Source organism: Molothrus ater, chromosome 2 (assembly GCF_012460135.2).
Source record: "Molothrus ater isolate BHLD 08-10-18 breed brown headed cowbird chromosome 2, BPBGC_Mater_1.1, whole genome shotgun sequence".
Lineage (NCBI taxonomy): Eukaryota > Metazoa > Chordata > Aves > Passeriformes > Icteridae > Molothrus > Molothrus ater.
This window is the reverse complement of record NC_050479.2, coordinates 100,559,709-100,583,169: the sequence shown is the minus strand read 5'-3', so window position 1 is coordinate 100,583,169 and position 23,461 is coordinate 100,559,709. Positions and strand designations below refer to the sequence as shown.

The 23,461-nt window shown below is 40.0% G+C and overlaps 1 protein-coding gene across 2 annotated transcripts; it reads left to right on the top strand.

Moving 5' to 3' along the window:
- The first annotated feature begins 169 nt into the window (after positions 1-169).
- On the top strand, positions 170-22,927 carry PAXBP1 (PAX3 and PAX7 binding protein 1). 2 transcript variants are annotated; one of them, XM_036379887.2, is made up of 18 exons: positions 170-702; positions 1,484-1,612; positions 3,050-3,226; positions 4,308-4,403; positions 5,090-5,193; positions 5,565-5,785; positions 6,713-6,902; positions 10,747-10,870; positions 12,863-12,962; positions 13,419-13,534; positions 15,874-16,073; positions 17,504-17,648; positions 17,854-17,975; positions 18,549-18,625; positions 18,888-18,954; positions 20,483-20,629; positions 21,035-21,189; positions 22,348-22,927. In XM_036379887.2, the coding sequence occupies exons 1-18, from the start codon at positions 246-248 to the stop codon at positions 22,463-22,465; spliced, it is 2,745 nt and encodes a 914-aa protein (XP_036235780.1). In that variant the 5' UTR covers positions 170-245; the 3' UTR covers positions 22,466-22,927. The 2 variants fall into 2 exon arrangements, with proteins under 2 accessions (XP_036235780.1, XP_036235770.1); XM_036379877.2 differs by having other exon boundaries at positions 4,308-4,529.
- The last annotated feature ends 534 nt before the right edge of the window (positions 22,928-23,461 follow it).

Below are 23,461 nucleotides of genomic sequence, written 5' to 3'. Positions count from 1 at the left end.
GCACAAGATGGCGCCGGACGTGAGGGCCTAGCGGGGGCGGGGCGGGCCGCTCGAGCCGCCGTTCCGCGCGCTCCCCGCCGCGCAGGCGCATGCCGCTCTACCTGCCCGCCGGTGGTGGAGCCGGCGGCAGGGGGCGCTGCGGGCGGCGGTGCCATGCTCGCGGGGCCGGGCCTGGGCCGCAGCGCGGGGTGGCCGGAGCGGGTGGCACCGGGGCCTGGCGGGGCGGCCGGCGGGTGCCTGGCGGGATGTTCCGCAAGGCGCGGAGGGTGAATGTGCGGAAGCGGAACGACTCGGAGGAGGAGGATGAGGAGCGCGATGAGGAGCCGCCTCAGGAGCCGGCGGCCGGGGCGGCGGGGGAAGGGCCCAGCGAGGCCTCCGTGCCGCTGGCGTCAGGCGCTGGGCTCCTGCCGCTGCCCGCCGGCTGCGTGCCCCTCGCCCTGCCCGGCAGCCCCGCGGCCTTCGCCTGCGCCGCGAGCTACGGAGCGGCTCTCGGCCTGGGGCTGGGCTTGATGGGAGGCGACCGAGCAGGCCTGGGGGCTCTGCCGGCGCCCGCTGTGCTGCGGCCCGCGCCTCCGCCGCAGCCCCAGCCCCAGCAGGGCAATGGGCTGCCGGTGGCCGGGCGCCCCAAGGAGAAGAAGCGGTCGCGGGAGAACAAAGAGGTGCCGAGGGCCAGCCTGCTCAGCTTCCAGGACGAGGAGGAGGGTGAGGCGGCTGGTTGCCCGGCTTTTGGGTCGCTTCTTGCGGGAGTGGAAGGGACCCGGCGCTGCTCGGCCTGCACTGGGCCTCCTCCGGGCCTCCAAGAGAGCCGGGATCCGTTTTTATTTTTTAGGGCAGTCCCCGGTGTGGCCTGGGGTGATGCGGGATCACATAAGAGGGGGCGGGCCCTGAGGGCACGGTGAGGGGGGCCAGGGATGCCCGGGCCCGGCGGGGCCGCGCCTTCCCCGGCCCGACACGGCTTCTGCGGGGCCGGCAGGCTCCCCGAGGGTTTGGCTGCGGTGTAGGGCTCCAAATTGCCTCTGCTTCTGTGCTGCTGGTGCATCGCTTGTGCTGCGTTCACTGCACCTGCGTGGCCCGCAGGTTTGTGCGGGAGTAAGTGCAGCCAGTAGTCTCCCCCTGGAGCCAGCAGTGTTAGCCGAGGAGCATCTGTCCCGTGGCTTTGTGTCGAGGTTGTTTTAATCTCATGTGGCTGGTGTTCGTGGGTCATCTCGGACTCATTGCCTGTTGTCCGAACAGTTCGTACAGTTTTGAGTCGTCTTAGAAGGAATTCTCTTGAAATCACTGAAACTTGGTTTCTAAGACTCATGATTTCAAATCTTGATGGAAGTACTGAAGGCGTTGAATTAGACTTTCACTATAGAATGTGAAAGAATGCTAAAATGTTTGTTAATGGCATTTGTGAAGTTCCAGGTACAAAATTTAGAGATTTAGTAAATAAGTACGCTTGACAGATCTGATGTAACGTTATCCAATTTCTCTTTTAAAGAAACAGAAGAAGTTTTCAAAGTGAAGAAATCAAGTTACAGCAAAAAGATTGTAAAACAGTTGAAGAAAGAATACAAAGAAGATCTTGAAAAATCAAAAGTTAGAACAGAGGCCAATTCTCCAACAGATGGTAATTGCAAAACTAATAATAATGGTAACTTATGTAGTGGAAAAGATAAAGTACTGTAATTTAATGTATTGTTTTCAGAATGAATTGTTAGTCTTCTAGAGAATTTCACATTTAGAGCTGAAGTAAAGCATGCGTGAAATGTGTTACTTGAGTCTTAGGAATGCTATTCTGCGTTGGTAGAGAGTACTTTGATTCTCATGTAGAAATTAACATAGAAGGATGGAACTTCTCAGCTGTTAGATGGTTGTTAGTAGACATTAGTATTCTGAATTGCAGCTGTGTTTATGACAGATGAATTGCTTATTGAATTAGGGAGGAATTCCATTCGTTTGAAAACATACCTGGTGCTTGTCTGACAAGATGTGTCCTTGTAATGCATTTTCTTCGAAAAGGAAGATTTTTGGGGTGAGCAGAGTGGTGGTCTTTGTTATTAAGTTAATTGTTAAACAGCTGCCTGTTTCAGGACTTGGACCTTCCAGTAGACTTGATTAGAATGATAGACTCAAAGTGTTGGAGCAAAAGGATCTGTTAACAATGTACAGTCCTTGAGAGCTTGAAACAGAGCCTGGGACTTCAATTTCATTGTACTATGGGTTTTTGGGAAGCTCATGGGTAAAGTGTAGTGCTTCCTTTTCCACTTAAGTTTTTACATAGATACTGTAATACTACAAGCATGAGCTTGGAGGCTTACGATCTAGAGAAGCATATGGAGGTTGAACATGGTTCCATGCAGGAAATATCCTTTTTAAATTTAATTAAATTATTTTTGAAGGTTTTTTCTGCATTTAGATAACCCACATATTCTTTCTTATTAAAATCCTTAAATTGCCTACGCAGTGGTGTGAGGCATGAGCAAAACCAGAAGTTATAATTTCTGTGGCTAGTGTTCAGGTCATCTGTTGGATGGGACAGGACTGAGAGAGTAGGCTGGATTCTCTAAACAAGAGCTTGAGTCTGAAACCTCAAATGTGTGCAGCTTGGTTTGGATAGCTGGGTTTAGCATGCATATTTTTATACATTATTTATACTTGCTGCCTGTATCTGTATGTTACCCACCTAAGGTAGGGTGTAGCCCAAGAGCAAATTAAAGGGATCTTTTGAAATCAGTCAGTTCTTGTGGAAAGACTTGATGTAACACAGGCAGTGCTTTCTCATTGAAACAGACTTTGACAAGGTTGAATTCCCCCACTTTCTTAATACTTGACAATATGGAGAATGTTTAGTGGTTGGTGGGGCTTGCCTTGTCGCATTTTATTTTGAGAGGATGTCAGTGATTTAATCACAATTAAGAAAGCATGTTTTTTTTAGATCTCAAACAATAAAATTATCATTTAACATTTTCATTTAATTTTCACTTTTGGTTTTTATATCTTTAAAAAAATACTTTTGAGTGATCTTTATGAATGGAGAAAAACATGGACTTTGCTCTCTTATCAGTTGAAGCACCACCAGAAAAGATAGGACAAAATAAGGATATAGGCCAAGAAGATGGGACTGCAAACAGTGAGCATGGTGAAGAAGAAATGGAAGTTGAAAGTGAGAAGGAAGAAGAAAAACCAAAAGCTGGTGGTGCTTTTTCAAGTGCTCTGTCATCACTGAATGTTCTCCGCCCAGGTTGGTTTTAGTAATATGTCTGATAAGTTACCAAGTGATTTAGCCAATGTTTATAGCAGACTAATGTGTGAGAGATTAGGAAATAGTTTCCAACAATTTAGCATCTGAGAGTTCAAGCAACTGCTATTTTCTAAAGGTGTTCAGTTTTACAAGTCTTGTGGGAGAAAATGTTTTGCTATGGAATGCTTCATCCTGATGTCAGAAGCAGGAATTTGTCTTTCAGGTAGATGACAAAGTGCAAGAAATTCTAGATTTGGAATAGGTGACTTCATATGAGATATAACTGCTTTCAGTGAAAATTTCTTCTTTAATTAGAATGTTTCAATGATGGGTCTGCAAGGTATCTGAAATTTTTTCCTATCCTGTTTTGTATACTGAGGTTCTAGTCAGGCCCTGAGGCCAAAGAAATCCTCTGAGAAAATATTTTTGAAACTAGTTTGCTGATTATGGTAATTTGCTCCCCAAATACCAGCTGGGTGTCCCGGGCCCACACATTGATTTAAATGACATATGTAAGTTGCATTTTGTGCTGTAGATTTTAGAGTTTTCTGATTAGGTCTGATGCTCTTCATGTTTCCCCTTGATTGTACAATTTTCTTTGTATTAACTGTGTCTGATTTGGTGTCCTCTTAATCTCTGGTCGATGACTGTCTGTTGAAACGGTTGATGCTTTTTATTCCCTCAAATAAGAAGAGCTGGGAGCAATATTGGGATAGGAAATTACACAGTCATGCACCTCATTTTCTTTCTCCCTTTGCAATAGTCAGCTCCCCTAAAGGGCTTCCTCTTTGGGAGTATTTCACATAGGAGCGTTAGGCTTCTGTCTTATGACATGAGCTGCCGGAAGCAGAGCCAGACTTTCTGTGATGATCCTAACTTTGAGGGTTTCTGGTCAGAAAGTTGACATGTTTAGCATCTAAGATACTTTCAGGTGTTTTCTGTGAGTATGGATTTGCTTCCATACATGTTTTTTTTTCTGTGTGCAGAGCTGATTTGATACCGTGACAGAGATGAGCAGTAAGAAATTGTAACAGGTATTCTGTTGCAGAGGTTGTTTAACTGTGCCCACATCTGTCTCTAGGAGAAATTCCAGATGCTGCTTTTATTCACGCCGCTAGGAAAAAGCGCCAAATGGCTCGTGAGCTTGGAGACTTTACCCCCATTGACAGTGAACCAGGTAAAGGCCGCCTTGTTCGAGAAGATGAAAATGATGCCAGTGATGATGAAGATGATGACGAGAAGAGGAGGATAGTTTTTACAGTGAAGGAAAAATCCCAAAGGCAAAAGATTGCTGAGGAAATAGGTAAACCCTTTTTTGGAAGGTCAGCTGATAAATGTTCACACTGTTTTCACTGTGAGTGCTCCCATTCAGCATTTTTAAACAACATGTTTTTCAAACAATCTGGAGTTGCCTAACATTTCTGAGGAAAAGTACTACATAATGGAATATGCTTGTAAAATTTTGAGCACAAAACTCCGTTCCTGTGCACATTGCTGATTGTGATAGAGACTTACACTAAGGATCGAGTCTTGTTTTTCCTGTACTCTGTTTTTAGGAAGTATATAATTGTGAAAAGAAAAACATTTGATACAGAATTCTTGCTGGCTAGTAGGTAAAATAACCTTTTGGAAAAGGAGTTAGACATTAGAGGATTTTACCATCAGGGAAAATTGTAAATATTCCCACTGGATCTTTCAAGTGGAACCCCTGTGCTAATAATTCACAGGCCACTGTCCTTAATTCCTCATGAAGAGGAAAGGAAGATGCTCTGAGATGTTCTCACTGAGGCATGGTTTCAGGCTTTTGAATCTTGGCCCTTGCAATTATGAATGCATTATCTTCTTTTTCTTACTTGTATGAAGGTATTGAGGGAAGCGATGATGAAGCACTAGTGGCAGGGGAGCAAGATGAAGAACTCAGTAGATGGGAGCAAGAGCAGATACGAAAAGGAATCAACATACCCCAGGCATGTGTATGATTGTGCACCCTTTTTTGATTTGTTTCTGCAAGTATTGGCTAAATCCTTTGCAAACTTGAGTAGTTTACAGATGGCAGACTCATTTGAGAAATCAAGTCTGTAAATTCTGATGCTCTTTAAAAAGAAATAGTATAAGTATTTAGAATCATACTTAGTATCATTACTAAGAATTTGTCCATTTACCTTCTTGAGGGCATTTGTTTCTTCTATCTTAGATATTGGATGTTTAAATCCCCTTGATAATTACATTTTGTAACTGTATCTGCTTACGTTTCACTTTGATTTGAAATGTGTAAAGAAGTAAGTTTCCCCTTTCTTTAAAGGCTAATATAGTACAATTGCATTTCTTCTGCCCCTAGGTTCAGCCAAGTCAGCCTGCAGAAGTGAATAATGTATACTACCAGAACACTTACCAGACACTGTCTTATGGTTCATCATATGGCATTCCATACACCTATGCTGCGTATGGATCATCGGAAACCAAGTCTCAAAAAACAGATAATACAGTTCCTTTCAAAACTCCCAGTAATGAGATGACTCCTGTTACTATTGATTTGGTAAAGAAACAGCTTAAAGACAGGTAGGACAGACCATCTTTTTAGACTTAAAGACCTGTCCCCTAGGTTTCTGTTCCTCAGGTGTCTTTTAGTCCTGGTGAGCAAACACAGAGTTTCATCGCTGGAAACTGACTGGTACATCCATTAAAAAAAAAAAAAAAAAGGCAAACAAAAAAGCTCAAAGTGAAGATGACATTGACACTTTGTTCGAAAATCTCCTTGGATTGCTTCTGTGGAAGTGAAACCTTAAATATGAGGCCATTGATCTTGTTGAAGAGAGGTCTGAGTTCCATCTTCTGGACACTGCACAGTCTTAGAGTGAAGAAATGAAAGGCCAGTGAGGTGTTTAGCTTATCAAGCTGCATTCCTTTAAACTGTGAATCAGAGGTTTCCCCTTCAATAGATAAAGAATTTAATTTTTAGTGTATACAGGGATTTTTTGGCTTAAACACTATAATCTGCTTGTCAGGTACGCAGAAGGTATGGAATGAACAACACAATTGCAATGAGAAATCATATGTAATGAACAGCTTGCACTTTACATGTCTTCGAAATTGGTTTGTATGCCCCTTGTAGTGTTGCAGCCTTTGACAGTAAATCAAGTTAGTGGAGGAAAAAGAATGCTTTGTATAAGCTGTAGTCCCTGCCCATCCCCAGCCTGTTCTGCCAGCTTTTCATTAGGGACAGCCTTGCACTATTCTGTGTGCTATCAGCTCCTGTAGAAGTTTGTAGGAGTGGCCAGTGCTGTGCACTACAGCAGTCTAACAAATGAGTGTGGATCATTAGCCTGGCTGTTCATGAAGAGAGGGGAGAAGGTGGCAAATAAAAGGTCAAGAATTTCTTTGCAAAATTTCCCGTATATAGGCTCAGTACTTGCACTGTACTGTCTGTTTGATGTCTCAAACTCAGACTTTTGGATGTAAATTTACTATTTATCCATTGCCCTTCAGGTTGGACTCTATGAAAGAAATGCACAAAGCTAATCGGCAGCAATATGAGAAACATCAGCAAAGCCAAGAGGACTCTACCAAGGCAATTGAAAGATTAGAAGGGTCTTCTGGGGGTATTGGTGAACGGTATAAGTTTTTGCAAGAAATGCGAGGGTATGTCCAAGACTTGCTTGAGTGTTTCAGTGAAAAGGTAAGGATGCAAAAACATTCATCTCTTTAAAAAAAAAAAAAAAGGTCTCTTATTACATGCCAAACAGCACATCTCCCTCTGTTTTTGAAAAAAGTCCTTTGAGAGCATATTCTTCAAAAGGTTTGGTTATTTGAGGATTGAAAAGAACTTTCTATCACGCTAAGCTCGTTACCAGAAATCCCTCCTCCCAGCTCCCTGACTTTAGATTGCCTAAAAACTTGCAGATTTTATGCTTCAGGATTTTTGTAGATACTCTGGCTTTTCAGCTTTACTCAGTACTCCTTTTTACTTGTGTTGGACATCAGGTTAGCAAAAATAAGGGCTGAATTTACTGAATTTACATTACTACTTTCTGGAGTGCTTGATGTACACAATAACAGAGGCTTGTATTTTCTGTGTTACTACAAACTTCCTCCTGCCAGATGTTTGTTGGTATTGCTCTGGAGTCTGAAGGAGAGAAGTTTTAAGACTAGCATAGCTGTTCAAAGACACCACACTTTAAAATATATTTCTTTCATGTAGTGTGACACTTTAATGCAACTCTAAGTCAAAAACTTAGTCTTTTCTCTTATGTTATGCACTGTGCTTTGATTACTTACTTTGTTGTAAATATAATAGAAACTCTTGAATATATAGATATATATTTATATATACACACACGTATTAAGCACACACAGAAGCTGTAGAATTCAGTTAGCAGCATATTGGCTATAATAACGGAGAAGCATTTTGGGTGCTGATGGGTTAGATACTAATTGTCCTCTCTTAGTGGAACTGGGAGAGTCTGGTCTTCGTCCTGTAAAAGTGAAGAGTAAGAGGAAACCCAGGAAGTGTGGGACAGCTAATTCACCTAGCTGATTGATTAGTATAACTAATCAGCATAATTACTATAATTAGTTGCAATTGATTGTTCACTTAAGAAGCCATATTCCTGAGTCTGTACTAGCATTAGCTGTTGAAGATCAATAAAGGTACTTTTGTAAGCAGCGCTGGCAGTGCTGGTTACCCAGATGGCTGATTTCCTATTAAAGATAAGTTTTTACATTTTTACTCTGAGATAGATTTGTATTTCAGAAGTCAAGTTAAATATCTGTGTATCTACTAAGTGTTTTCTTCTAAAGACCTTTTGTTAAATTACTTTTGTGATGACTATAAACCATGTCTGGAGGTTCTCCTTGATAGCATAAGCTGTCTTGTTCAAATATTTTTAAGATGTGACTTGTGTATACTCAGGCTTCTTAGAGGCATTCATAGAGTTTTGCTGGTTTCAGGTAGAGGCTGCTGCTGTACTTGTATGTAAAGTGAGTTGCAAAAGCAGCAGGTTGTGTGGTCAGTCTAACACAGGAGCATTTAATTTATTTTGATATTGTTTGCTAGATAATGTGGTTTGGAATTCAGTGCTTTCAGCATGACAAAAGTACCAGCAAATTCAGAACCAGTAGCCCACAGGACTCTGAAAAGTTTTCTAAAAAGGAGGTGTCGGAAGGGAACAAAGTCAAGTAATAACATCAGTATCAGTTTGTACTTAAATGAAATGCAGTAGGACAGTAAATAGTTCTAAACTTCTGAGTGTAGAGATAAATTTCCTTCAGCTTTTTTGTAGAACCTGTGGCCCTGACTGCTTCTATTTAAAGTGTTGTTATTAATATTTACAATAATGTATGTAATTATTATAATATACATGAGAGTATGTATATGTGTACTAATAATAATACTGTATGTGTATATACATATATATGTACATACATATACGAAAACATATATTTAAATATGATATTTTGAAGAGATTCTGAATGTTAGGATTACTTTGCCCAGTCTCAAGGCTCAGCAGAGTATGAGAAGACAGCTATTACACAGATTTTAGAAACAAGCGCTAGAAAGGTCAAATCCTGTGTAATCTCTTTTTTCCTCCATAAATAAGAGAAACAGTAGGTGGAAGATGGTTGCATGACTTCCTTCATAAGTAATTACTGTAAAAAATAAGCTTTCTGAGAAGGCTGGCAAGTCACAATGGCATTTTTACATTTTGAATGTAGGAATGTACAGTGGATACAGAAAGATTGAATTGTTCTGGGTGTACCTTTGATAAGCAGATGAACTGTTACTTTACCTGCAAAAAATGAATTATGAAAACACGCTCTATGTATCTGAATTATCCTTGTGATCTAGATGTTTAGGGACCTTTCTGCTTTTCCTCTTCCACTGTTTACAAGGGAAGTGAATAAAAAATCCTTTTGAAAATTTAGGCTACTCAAAACAGAGAATGAGGGCTGTAACTTTATAGTAGTCAGTGAAATTGTCAGCCACTCATTAACCACAGTATTGATTAGAGAAGAATAAAGGCTTCTAAGTCTCTTGTATTCTGAATGGCAAATATTGTGAGTGGATTCATATATTCGAATATATCACTAGATTTCTTTTTTAATCCTGAGAAAATTACAGAAAGAACCTGAGAAAATTACAGAAGAATGGATGCATTGAAAAATTTTCATTTAACTTTTCAATCTTAGAATTTCTTCTACATGCTTAAGAGAATAAGCTATATTTCCTATGGTAAACTGCAGTAAGGCTAGTATCTTTTAACTATTATTTCTGTTTTCAAAACTGTCTTAAATTCCAGATATGAACTTCCATCTCTTGGAAGATTTTTCCCTCCTTGTGTTTCTCTCTACTCTTTTCTCCAAAAGAAAGGTGTGCGTATTGTTGGTGCAGAGCTGCTTTCATTTTAATCCCTGGAGCCCTGTTTATCCCACAGAGCTAAAACCTTTTTCTTCTCTGATGTGTATGTCAGTCTCAGTGAGCTGAAATGGCCCTGTAGCTATGAGCTCAGAATTTTACATTTTACTGAAGGAGGTTCTTTAATAGTTGCTGAGTCACATTCTAAAATACTTCAGGAAAAAATATTTGATTTTATCTTTTGTTTTGAAAAAAACATAATCTTGGATGGTAGGTAGCAATGAAATATAAAAGGCTGGAAGACTGTGGAGTAAGCAAACGTCTCAGAGGTAAGGAGGACATGGCTTAAATGTTCATACCAAAAGGACATTTTTTTCAAAGGAAATGAGAAAAAAAAAAAGAGCAATAAACCTGCTACTTAATGTCAGGAAATTCCTGGCTGCATAATATCATCTATTTTTGTTAGAGATGCTACCAAAATAGTTCATTAAAGAAAAAAAAAGTGACAGGTCTGACATGGCCTACCTGATTAATTCAAGGTTATACTCAATGCATAACTTGCAGAAATTGTACTATTTTAATTTTAGTGATAAGCTAGAGAAGTAATTGACTCCTCTTGATTATCTGTTGGCATAACACCCTTATGCAGAATTTTATTTCATTTCCGTAATAATATTTCAGCATGTGCTATTAAGAGTGAGAGGACACAAAACAATAGCTGCTGGCTTCAGTAGGTTGGATTGATGGGTGTTTTTTTCACTGTGTACAGTCAGATTATTTTCTCACTGAAGTGTAAAATTCTTGTTTAGAGATAGAGAGGAAACAATTGACACCTGAGAATTGCAGACCTTGACATAACACGTAACACACTTGGTAGGGAAAGCAAGAATACTGGAGAGAATATTTCACACTCTAAATAGGATGTCTGGCTGTGTAGACTCATTCATTGCTTTCAGAATGCTTTTGTTCTGATTGAAAGCTGCCAATATTAAATGTATACACTTTCCACACTGAGCTATTTCCTGGTGCAACTGCTACAGAGGAGTGCAAAGCAGGACTTGGTGCTGCTGGGAGCACAGTGGCAGCGTTCTGCTCCGGCATAGACTGGGACCCCAGAAGCTGAGCAGCTCAGGATCCGGGTATTACGTGGTGTGTTGTATTTTTACAGGTGCCTCTGATTAACGAACTTGAGTCTGCAATGCACCAGCTGTACAAACAGCGAGCTTCCCGCCTTGTCCAAAGACGACAAGATGATATTAAAGATGAATCTTCGGAGTTTTCAAGCCATTCAAGTCAGTCCATCTTGAAGGTTTTTATTATTCATTAAACAACCTTGTTTACTTAGTATGACTTAATTGAAATGTAAATGTTTAATGTATGACTGTCTTATTAAAGTTTATTCTTACTCTTGAGATGAGTAGAAGAAAGTTTAGATGAAAGTTCTCTAATCTGTTTTGTTTTAAACTCGAAACCACTGTAACGCTGACTTCATCTCTCCTTTCTGTTTCTCTTAACTATATTTTCTCCTTCCTAGCACTAAAAATGTGTGCATGGTGACTGTGAGAGTAGTGGTAGTATGTGATTCCCCATCTCTTATATCAGGACTTTTAAAAAATTTATTTTAACCTTCCTGAATCTATAAATTTCATTTAACATGTACAGTTAACTGTATAAAGCCACGAAGCACTGGGCAAGACTTCTATCTAATGTTCTGTTTTGTAGCCAGTATAAGTATTTGATTTCAGATGCTTAACTGGTAAATTAAAGAACTGGAAGACTAATCAGACTAATACAGTGCCCCTGCATCAAATACAGCTTAAGAATAGCCTGTTAAAATGCCTGCTTCCTGTGAGTTTGTGGATGGGGGATTCTCACTAAGGAAGTCTCTTATGGTGATTACTCTTCAGTATGTAAAACTATACAAAAGCGTAAATGTTAATTTGGATGGAAATACAATGTTTCTTGGAGGAGGTTTTATTCAGCATATTAAATCAATGGATGAAATATCCTGTTAATAGGAGTCCTCTTTATGCCTCAGAGAGCTTCCCAGTTTTAAAAATGGCATTCTGTCCTGTTGCTGATGTGAAATTCTATGATCAATGCCTGTCCTGCCACAGTTGTCAGGGATGAAATCCTGTTAATACCATTAGCTAGAACTCACTGAAGATGATGAAATGTTAGGGTGTCAGAGTTGGTCATTCCTTTATAGAGTGGTTAGCATACATATTCTTTTTAGGACTATTATGTGGAGTTCCAGGCATCAGGTGGCCTTGCAGTTCTATCATGAAAATGCTGTTTTGAGAACTAGAAACCTATTTCCTAAAAGAAGCTTAGAATGGATTTTTTACACTGATGTTTAATAATAGGATGGGAATAGTTCTCATTGCTGAGGTTGTGTTTTACCGAGAGATCTTATTTAGTATCTGGAAGTTTAGACAAGGTTCTTAGTAGTTCAGGTATTGAATTCGAATATTGACATAAATTGGCATTAATACTTTAAATGATGAATTTGTAAATAGATTTTGTCAGAACATGTAAATTTATTCCTGAAGTTTGGATAGGCTGTTGTTTAAATGTTAATGTTCATACTTTAATGGGTGGACTTGACCAGTGGCTAGCATTCAGTTTACTGTTTAAAATTCACCTGGAAAGGAGGAACTGGAAACATTCCTGCCTGCTATCTGCTGTTCTAGCTGTGTTGTTTTCTATAGCCAGGAACACAGATAAGCAGAGCTTGAAAAAAGGAAGGAAGATGGTTTATCTTTCTATAGATTTTGAGGTGTTTTAAATATTAGGGATATCTGAAGCATATGAACTTAGAAACAACATGACTAGAACTCTGAAATAATGTATATTCTTGCCCCAGTCACTCTTGTCTGCTTCTTTTTTTTGCTACTTTTCTTCTTAAAAATTATGTGGTGAATGTGTTTATGTAAGGAGCTCTTTTTTCATGGACATTTCATTTAAGCTATTTCTGTTAAAACTCTTGACTTCTGTGTAGTTCAGCACTGTTGTGAGAGAGATAAGAGTGAAGTACGGTGAAAACTATTTGACATTTAAGTGGAAAATTTTCCAAAGTCCACTCTTTCTGTTTTAACCTCTACATGTTGTGAATTCAGGCTTCTGGGGGGGCATTGTGGGTTTTTTTCTTTTTTGATACTTCGACTTTCTATTTCAAATTACACTTAGTTTAAAAGTGGGTAAAAGGCTCTTATGAAACTGCCTACAGCACATTTATAGAATCATAAATAAGCATTTTAATTTTCATTGATGTAATTTTACAGATAAGGCACTGATGGCTCCAAATCTTGATTCTTTTGGGCGAGACAGAGTGATCTATCAAGAACAAGTCAAGCGTCGGACTGCAGAAAGAGAGGCTAGAAGGTATAGAATGAGATTTCTTTTCTCCTTTAGGAGTCTTTGTCTGCTTGCAAGATACATAGATACATGACTGTCCTGTGTGACTTAGTAATGTGAGTGGCAATGTTTGCTTCTTTCCTGAAAAGGGAAGAAAACACTTCAGCTGCTATGCTGGGCAGGGGTATTATATATCCCAGCTTATCGTGCAAGTGTACAAAACATTCCATGATACTGATTTAAAATCCCTAAAAGAAAGCACAGTAAATACATTCCATATCTATATGGTCTTTGCTGGTTTTGTTTCTTTTCATTGTTTGAGGCAGCCATGTAGTGGAATGCTTGAGGTCATGGCACAGTAGAAGTGCTTTTCAGCTTGATTTCCCTAGAACTAAAAGGACAAGCCTGAGTGGGCTTAGGTGGGGAAAACAGCTGGTTTCTCTTGCTTTATTGGAGCTGGTTTGTACTGCTGCTCCTTTGCAGAGCTCGCCGCAGACAAGCGAGAGAGCAGACTGGGAAGATGGCAGATCACCTGGAAGGCCTTTCCAGTGATGACGAGGAGACTTCAACAGATATCACAAACTTCAACCTGGAGCGAGGTTAGAAAAGCTACCCAAGCTTTATCACAGAATCACAGCATGGTCTGGGTTGGAAGGGACCTTAAATCCCACCCAGTTCCACTTCCCTGCCATGGGCAGGAACACCTTTCACTAGACCAGGCTGCTCCAAGCCCCATCCAAGCTGGCCTTGGAACACTTTCAGACATGGGGCAGTCGTAGCTGCTCTGGGCAACCTGCTTGGGCCTCACCACCCTCACAGGGGAAGAATTTCTTCCCAGTATCCTTTTTAACCCTGCCCTCTGTCAGTGGGAAGCCATTCCCCCTTGTCCTGTCACTCCAAGCCCTTGTAAACAGCCCCTCTCCATCCTGCAGACTCCCTTCAGTACTCTTAAGGCCACAGTTAAGTTACCCTGAAGCCTCTTCTCCAGGCTGAACAATCCCAATTCTCTTACATAACAACATATTTGACAGGATCCAAACATAGCCCTGTTTATATACTTCACCATGTTTTGGAAGGAGTTTAGGAATTTTTGATTCCTGGATCATCAATATGACCAGAATAGTCTCTATCACCAGCCTGCTGTGTGTCTTGCAGCTGACTGAATAACCCATCCTTAGTGAGGTTCTTTTTATCTAATTCTTAATGCTTTTGCTGGCAGGCAGTAAGCTTTTGGACTGTCAGTAAGTCTTCCAATTTGTAAGATAGTTTATCATTCTTGAAATACGTGTTTGTCTTACTTGGGAAATTTTGAAAAACTTAGTGCTTTAGAAGTCTTTTTTGATTCATGGCAAGTATTTAGTGGAGTTTTGATTAAGTTTCTAGAAATGCAATGACAAAAGTTTTGTACAGTCTTGTTGCAGCCTGGCAAAGTTTGCAAATGACAGAAAAAATATTGAATGCAAACATTGCAGAAAGATCTTGTGGTACAATTAGCATTTGCTCTGATTAAAAGAGAATCAGGTTAGAAGAAGGGAGGAGGAGGAGACCAGCAAGGAACATGGAACTGCTTGTGTTGCATTTGAGGAAGGATTGAATGGTTTTGGTCTCTCCAAGTAGAACAATATCAACTTTTCACAGTATGATAGCTAGGGACCATCAAATTAAGCGATAGGATAGGTTTAAAATAAAGAGGTCATTTCCTACAGAGAAGGCAATAAATGGCAAAGTCATTGATGTAGGTGGTTGTGGAGACCCGAGGTATGAACATACTAGAAAAGCAATTAGGTGAACTGTCTGGCTGTTAGGTGCTTTGGAAGTGCAGACAGTTTCCACACCTTTAATTGCTGGCTAATTTACTGCAATTTATGATTGCACTGATTTTCTTCCTACAGGGAGGGGTCTTGGATAAACAGAACAATGTTCAGGGTTGTTAGATGCTGTAATTAACTTTGTTAAATTAAATTATCTAGATTCAATGGGGCTGAATTGCACTTGGTAACTTGGCAATTTATGTGTGCAAAAGCATTTTGTAGAAATTTCTTCAGTTTCTGAATAGGCTTTGTAAAGCTTTTTTACTATTGTTTGTAGTTCTCATGTTAGTCCAGAAACAGCAGTGGAATAGAGGAGTGCACTTTGGACCTAATAACTTTATATGTAGTTTTTTTTCTTAATCCCAGTTTGAAAACTGTGATTATATGACATAATCTCCTGTTCCCTCAGCCCTGCCTCTGCCTGCTGTGTGTACTAGTTGTGTTCATTGTGTAAGGGTTACTACCATGACCAAACATTTACAACTGTGGCTGCAGCAAATACGACTGATTAAAATGAAACTAACCCTGAGAAGGAGAAAAGATAAAGGGAAAATCATATATAGAGGAAAAAAAAAAAGAAAAAAAAAAAAAGGTGCTAGAGGATTGTAGTCACTACCCAGTGCTAAGGGGCATGTTCTGGGCAGCATTTTAGCATGGTGCCTGCCAGGACCCACCCTGTCTGAACTGCCAGTTCAGTTGGCTTATCTGAGATGCCCTCCTATATTTGCACTTGGATTAGCAAAGATGTAGAAGAATCTGGGTTGGAAGGGGCCTGGAGATCAGCTGTTTGAAGCCCCCATGCAAAGCAAGGCCAGCTTTGAAGTTAGATCCACTCTGAATACAGCCCAGTATGTCACCAAGCCTAATTACATCTGGTAACTTAAAATCCTTCCATGAAATGTTAAAAGTGAGACCTGTGATAAATGAGTCTATGGGAGAGTACTTGTGCTCCTGTTTTTATAGCTTAGTGTGTTTGAGACAGGAGTAACTGAGCTTCTAAAGGTGGTGGGGTTTTTTTGGTTTTGTTTATGGGAGTTAGCTTATGCCAGTGATCATCAAAGAGTGTCTTGAAAGAGGCATTACAGGGAGTAGGTGATTAACTTTTTGTTCCTTTTCTCCCCTGCTAGATCGTATATTGAAAGAATCCAGCAAAGTTTTCGAAGATGTTTTGGAAAGTTTTTACTCCATTGATTGCATCAAGTCACAGTTTGAAGCTTGGCGCTCCAAGTACTTTGCTTCTTATAAGGATGCTTATATTGGCCTCTGTTTACCAAAGCTGTTTAACCCTTTAATCAGGCTTCAGCTGCTTACCTGGACTCCTTTGGAGGTAAGCTTTTCTGCAAGCGGCTTCTGTGTTAACTGCTACATGCTGGTTCTTTCACACTTGAGCAAAGTAAATAGCACCTTTGATGTGTGCTTCTTCTAAAGGGGTGTTCCAGGGATGAAGTTTCCAATGGGCACCTGTCTTGGGGCAAAGTTTTTCTGGGGAGTGCCTGGACGAGTTGATCCACTATATTCCCAGCAAACCAGAGTTAACTTTGGCACATTGTCACATCCTTCTCAGGAAGTGGTGTAGACCAGAAAATCTGCAGCTGCCCATGGTGGTGGGTTGGAGCTAGGTGATCCTTAAGGTCCTTTCCAACCCAAACCATTGTATGGTTCTGTGAAAATACATTTAGTCTTTAAAATACTTCAGAGAAAATTGTGACTCTAGATAATGCTGTTTCATCAGAAGTTTGTTCATAAGAAGTTTGTTCTTACGTGGAACTGCATCCTGTGTCTCTAGGTTATGTATGTCTCTCACCTACACCTCCATACCATGTAGAATTCTGGCTGGCAATTTCCAAGTCTTTCTCATAGTACTCATTGCCCAGGTATTGTGTAGGGAACATGGGAAAAGCAGGACAGCACTGTGGCAGCCCAGTATCCCTGGCACACATTTGTTGTCCAGCTGGATACCAATGCTTTCATGAGATGCCACCAGGACAAACAGTTCAGGCAGCTTTTGACTCCCTCTCTGTTCTTCCTTTTTTCAGAAGTGCTTTTTTTTCCCTTACCTACAAAGAGAGTATCTGCAGAAGGGGTTTTTCTGTTTTCACCTCTTCTTCAAGTGCAGAGGAGGAGGAGGCATGATTTCTCTTCAGAGAAAGTTCAGAGTATTAAAATAATTTTATTAATTTGATGTTTGACTTCATTAATCAAACAAGGGGAAATCTAAGAAAGACGCCTTCGTTAAATTTAAAACATTTTTTGTGCATTCTCATTTCCCCCATGCGATTTCTCTGAGTTTTCAGGTTGACAGAACAAAGCTCATGTTAGTTGGAGACATGGTACAGAATTGTAAAGTCTAACTGTATTCACTACTTTCTGTTAGTATTCTGGTAAGCATTTTGTTGAGGTAGAAAAAATTACAAGGTGCTCATAGAAAGGGGTTTTAAATCCAGAAGGCATAATTTTAAAATGCAGCACAATTGAGCTATACTTCAACTTATACTCTAATCTGTAGGCTTTTGTTTGGTTTAGGTGTAAGTAGAAAATAACATTTGTGGGGCAAAAACTGTTAAAAAATCAGTCTTGCTTCAGCCATTTTCCTTTTCATTCATCTAGTGGCTATGCTGGTAGGATGAATTGGTTCATTTGGCAGAGTGTTTTACAGCTGTTTTTGTGAGTGTATCATACTTGCATGCATAATACTTTTTCTATGTGTTAACTTCAAACCTTTGTTTAGGAATCTAACCCCAATTCTTTTTTTATTAGGGCAAGTGTCGAGATTTTGAAACAATGTTGTGGTTTGAGTCATTGCTGTTTTATGGCTGTGAAGAGCAGGAGCAGGTGAAAGATGATGCTGATATTTCACTGTTGCCTACCATTGTAGAGAGAGTTGTTCTTCCTAAATTAACAGGTACAGGCTTAAAAAATGGGAGGGAGGGGGTTATGGAGTCTGATGCTTCTTTGTGCTTTCAGATTTTACTGTTTTGTAAATAATTGCATGGATTTGAGTATACCATACTCAAATAATTATTTGTATAATACTCAGATTATTAATTGTATAATAATTACTGTATTTGAGTATTTGTAAAGTGGAGTAATTCTTTAATCTCTTACAGTAATTTCTGAAAATATCTGGGATCCCTTTTCTACCACACAGACATCTAGAATGGTAGCAATTGTACAGAAACTAATAGATGGATATCCCTCAGTGGTGAATGCAGAAAACAAAAATACACAAGTAAGTTGGATTTTTTTTGTTAAAGGTGTTGCATAAGTTAAGGAAGTTGAATACATTTTTAATACCTTATGTTGGGAAGTACAGCAAGAAGAAGAATTTTAAAATTATTTGGTGCTCTACAGCCTGATTATGGGGAGTAAAGTATGGTGATAAATTAAAAGAAGAAACTCAGTGATGCCTTCCCAAAATAGATACTAGAGATAAAAAGATAACACCAGATGTAGTAAGACTTGCTGGTCCCCAGTTTTGCTGTAAGGGTTGGCTACAAATACTTGGGCTTTTCTTTTTTAGATCTTTACAGCCTTTTCAAATGTATTGCCTGGAAATTGGGTTGTTTTACTTGCCTTCTGTGAATGAAGGAAGTGGTAATAAGAGCTCAAGTTTTAGTTGAAAGTGTCAAATTTCTGCTCTGCTAATTATTACAGACTTCTTTAAGACTATTTATTTGTGTGCTCAAATATGTATGTTTACTGTTATGGTCACAAGTGTTCTTTGTTGCTTTAAAAATCAGCTTCTGAGTGTTTGACTACTAAGCAGTGCACTGGACATTTAAAACAAAATTACTTGTTTCAGATGCTTTTAAAGGCCTTGTTGCTAAGAATGAGGAGAACACTAGATGATGATGTATTCATGCCCTTGTATCCAAAAAAGTAAGTTTACTTTCAGCTATGGTGTTAGACCTTTCTTAGCAAGTCACTGTTCTATCCATAGTTAAGAGGGGTTTTTCCCAGTGTGGTGCAGTGCCTGGGTACAGGAGATCTTTTGCTGTCCTTCTGGGAGCATTTAGCAGAGACAAGGAGGATGAAAGAGAATATTTATGGAAATTACCTATGTCTTGGAAGGAAAAAGCCAGCAAATTCAAGACAGAGGTGTGGTCTTGGTTGCTCATTAAAGAAATGTCTTACTTTCCAGCATCTTAGAAAACAAGAACTCTGGTCCATATTTGTTTTTCCAACGTCAGTTTTGGTCCTCTGTTAAGGTAAGTCAGTAAATATGTCTGGTAAATCTTTGATCTGAGACAGTGTAGCCATAAAATCCTCCTCAAATTTGTGGAAAACAGTAGATGGAAACTGCTTCAACTTCACTTGCAAAAACTCCAACTCTGGATTCTTAGTCTTTGATAATGCACTGTGCCCTCTTCAAGGTGTGTCCAGTCACTAGTGGTGTCCCCAGGGCTCACTTTTGGGTCCAGTCCTGTTTTATGTCCTTATTGATGATCTGCATGAGGGGATCAAGTGCACCCTCGGTGAATTTTTGGATGGCACCAAGTTGGGCAGGAGTGTTGATCTGCTGGAGGGCAGGGAGGCTCTGCAGAGGGACCTGGATTGGTGAGGCCAGTGGGATGAGGCTCAGGAAGGCAAAGTGCTGGATCCCTACACTTTGTCCACAGTAACCCCAGAACTGGGGGCTGAGTGCCTGGAAAGCCACTGGGCAGGAAAGGCCCTGGGGGTGCAGGTCAGCAGCAGCTGAAGGTGAGCCAGCTGTGCCCAGGTGAGCAAGAAGATCAAGGGCACCTGGCCTGTGCCAGCAGTGGTGTGTCCCCAAGGACCACAGCAGGGATTGTCCCTCTGTCCTGGGCACTGCTGCGGCCACACCTCAAATGCTGTGTCCAGCTCTGGGCCTCTCAGTTCAGGGAGGACATTGAGGGGCTGGAGCATGTCCAGAGATGGGAACAGAGCTGGGAAGGGTCTAGAGGAGAAGTCCTGTGAGGAGCAGCTGAGTTGGGGTTGTTCAGCCTGGAAAAGAGGAGGTGGGGAAGGGGGGAGACAGGACAGGGGCACCTTCTCTCTGCCTGACAGAGGAGTGTGGTCAGGGGAGTCTGGCTCTGCTCCCAGGCAGCCAGCACCAGGATGAGAGGAATTATCCTTAAGCTCTGCCAGGAGAGCTTCAGGATGGACATGGGGAAGAATTCTTTCACAGAAAGGATAATTAACCATGGGGATGGACTGCCTGGCAAGGTGGTGGAGTCACATCCCTGGAGGGGTTTTTGAAGATGGACATGGCACTCCATATTCTGGTCAAGTTGACAAGGTGGTGTTTGGTCTAAGAGTGGACTTGATGTCAGAGGTCTTTTCCAACCTAATTGGCTTTGTAGTTGAAGAGGTTGTCAAGTGGAAGCACCATCATTTCAACTTGAATGTTATGGGGTCACTTAGCTTACTCACCCTTTTTTTTATATCCTTGTGCTTGTCAGAATAAAATACACTACTTTTGGGGAATGTGGGAGCTCAGAGCTGTGGCTGTCATAGTTTATTTCCAATAAAAGACTGTGAAGAAAATTAATCCCCAGCTAAACAGAAAAGTAGAGACTGATGTTGATTGAACAGCTGCTCTCCATGACCACACAAACAGAACTCTTCTCTGAAATTTTGTGTTCAAATGGCAGCAGCAAGGGAGACTGTATTCTGAATAGGTTTGCCAAACATTTAAAATGTTTGATATGTTTGATCAACTCCCTGGTTTCAGTACATATTGGAATAGTTATTTTCCCTGTGTTGTATTTTTAGTTATTGGGAAACTTTCTCCAGTGGTATGGAATCCTCTCAAACAAAACTCTACAGGAGCTGTCCATAGATGGGTTGCTAAATAGATACATTCTTATGGCTTTTCAAAACTCAGAGTATGGAGAGGACAGCATTAAGAAAGCTCAAAGTGTAAGTAAAATCAAGCATTGCTTAAAGTAATGGATTTAAACTGAAAGGAAAATATAGTTAAACTTGACATTGCCTATGAATCTTGGCTTTGATACCTCAAAAGCTGTAGTCATTGAAAAATAGGTTTGGTTTTTTTTTTTTTTTTTTGGTGTAGTATACAGAGTAAAGAAAGAACCTTCTCTGGCTCCTGCCTGTAGATGGATTAGGTATACTGTGGGTTTCAGTGCTTTACTGCTTGGATTATGGTGTGGGTTTTTCTGGTAGTTTTCTCATTTTTTCACTCAGCTGGGCCTTATCCCTGCAGTTTTACTAGGCAAACTTTGTTTTATAACAAGTTATACATGTTACATAGCTTTAAAAACTTTGTTACATTGTGTTTAACTTCCTTTTTCCTGTTTTTTGTAGGTAATTGCTTGCTTCCCTAAGCAGTGGTTCACTAATCTAACGGGAGACAAGACTATTTCTCAGCTAGAAAACTTCTGTAGATACCTTGTTCACCTGGCTGATACAATTTACAGAAACAGCATTGGTTGTTCTGATGTAGAGAAGAGAAATGCCAGGTAACTTACTTTGAGTTCTTGTGATTTAATTTATTTTGCCAATGCATACAAACGTGGGTAACTCTCTCCATCCTGCTTCTTTGAATTCACACGTTAGAAATGGATATTTTTAAGGTGTCTGAAAATAGCAACTGCTGGAAATACTGGAACACTGATAATATATTTTGCACTACTGCTTAGTGTCCTGGATTCGTAAGGGGGTTTATAAAAAGCAGGGAGAGGCATTTTTTATATGAGCAGATACTGTCAGGACAAGGGGGAGTGGCTTTAAACCTGCAGGAGGAGATATTTGTGTTACATATTTAGAAGGATTTCTTGGCTGTGAAGGTGGTGAGACCCTGGCACAGGTTGCCCAGAGAAGCTGTGGTTGTCCCTAGAAATGTTCTGTGCCAGGTTGGATGGGGCTTGGAGCAACCTGGTCTGCTGGAGGGTGTCCCTGTCCATGGCAGGGAGCTGGACTGAGATAAGCTTTAAGGTACCTTCCAACCCAAAGCATTCTATGATTTTGCCAAATTTTGTAGCTACCATGTTTGGGCTGTTCCACCTTGTGAGCCTGTTGCTGATGCCTGCATAGTGGCTTCTAAATTCCAACTGTCTTTTGTAAATAGTTCAAAATTCTGATTATTTACACAACCAACTAGATGAACCTGTTTTGCCTGAGATCCAAGAGTCCATGATCATCAATCCAATGATCAGCCTAATTAAAAGTTTGCATTAGACGCATTACTGCTGGCCAAGCAAGCTGACTTGCTATGGGAGCAGCTACAGCACAGGAATGGACAATTTTCCCATCTTGGTACAGTCCTGTGTTTCAGTGTAAGAGTTTGGGATTTTAAGTTTTTGAACTCTCTTGTTTTGCTGGTGTGTTTCTAAATTTGAAAGAACTTTCCTCACCAGGTGAAATGATAACTTGGTAAAAAATTTTATTGGAAGAGAAACATCCTATTTTCATAGCAGGTTCTAATTTGATTTCTATCTCCTGTCTTGCTTTTTGCCAGCATTTAACAAATCTGTTGCCATTACCTCATTAAGCCAATATAATAAATCTGCAACAGAAATATGAAATATATGACTCCATAATGTAGTCTTCTGTTGGAAAATTAATCAATGTCATTGATTGTTCTGTTTCTGTATTGACTTCTCCTGCCTCTTTTTTAGGGAGCACATCAAGCAGATCATAAAGCTTCTAGCAAGTATCCGAGCTCTGGATCATGCCGTTACTGTTGCAAATGATCACAACGTAAAAGAGTTCAAGATTCTAATAGAAGGAAAATAGACTTTTCCCACCACTCATTTTGAGCTTTAAAACCATTCCTGACATGTAATTTATGTACATATGTAAAGTTTCTTAAACTGTAAAGTATTGATCTTTGTTTTAATACAAAGTGCATTCTTATATACAGCATCCTTAAAAATAAAAATCATTGACTTCATTGAAAACAAAAATGGAATCCCAAGATTGTCATCTTTCCAGAAACAGGATTTTTCCTGAAGTTTCTCTAAATCTTGTTCACAAAAATACTTTGTGCCCATAAATCCGTGGTCATCTACTCCTGTTGATTGTTCCATGGTTAACTGGAATGTGTATAATAGATTCTGTGTAATACAATGATGCATATATTTATACCACCATGTTGCTTTCACACTGGATATAGAGATGTTGTACTGTTGCAATAAGCTTTTCATTTGCTAAAAAAACCTTATTTTGAAAATAAAATGATCGTATTATTGGTCAAAAGGGCTGGTAAAACATTCAAATATGTGAAAAGTCACGAGTTGAAGAATAGGGGCACATTGAAGTGGATCCTGACCTTTAAAAAGCAGCTGTGCACTCCAAGTGGAGTAACTAAAAAGTGATTTGCATTCAGAATATGGAACTCTTACCACTGTTCTTCAAAAGAAGATCTGGATAAATGGTGAGGTATATATTTTTTTAATACAGACAAACACTGAGAATTTGTGATTTTTGTGCATGTGTAGAGATGGTGGCACTTCCTAAGCTCAAAACACCTTTCATTTTCTAGGACTAATAGTTTACCTCTGAATTCTGGACTCTTCTTGCTTAAGTTGTGTCATGATTGGAGGGGGAGGCGGTTGGGTTGGTTTTTGGTTTGCTCTGTTTATTTAATTTTGTTTTGTAATGTCATTCATGGAACCTATTTATTCAGGTTAGAGTGGCTGAAGATATGGAGCAAAATGAAGGTATTTTGAAACCTTTGAAGTATTTATATTGTAAATATTAAAATGTTACACTTCCCACTGTTAGGAAAAT

Bases quoted from the DNA above. Each gene is read 5' to 3' on its own strand.
- PAXBP1 (XM_036379877.2), top strand. From the start codon at position 246: ATGTTCCGCAAGGCGCGGAGGGTGAATGTGCGGAAGCGGAACGACTCG. The intron at 1,613-3,049 runs GTAATTGCAAAA...CTCTCTTATCAG, and splicing joins GGCCAATTCTCCAACAGATG to TTGAAGCACCACCAGAAAAG. The intron at 13,535-15,873 runs GTTAGAAAAGCT...CTCCCCTGCTAG, and splicing joins AAACTTCAACCTGGAGCGAG to ATCGTATATTGAAAGAATCC.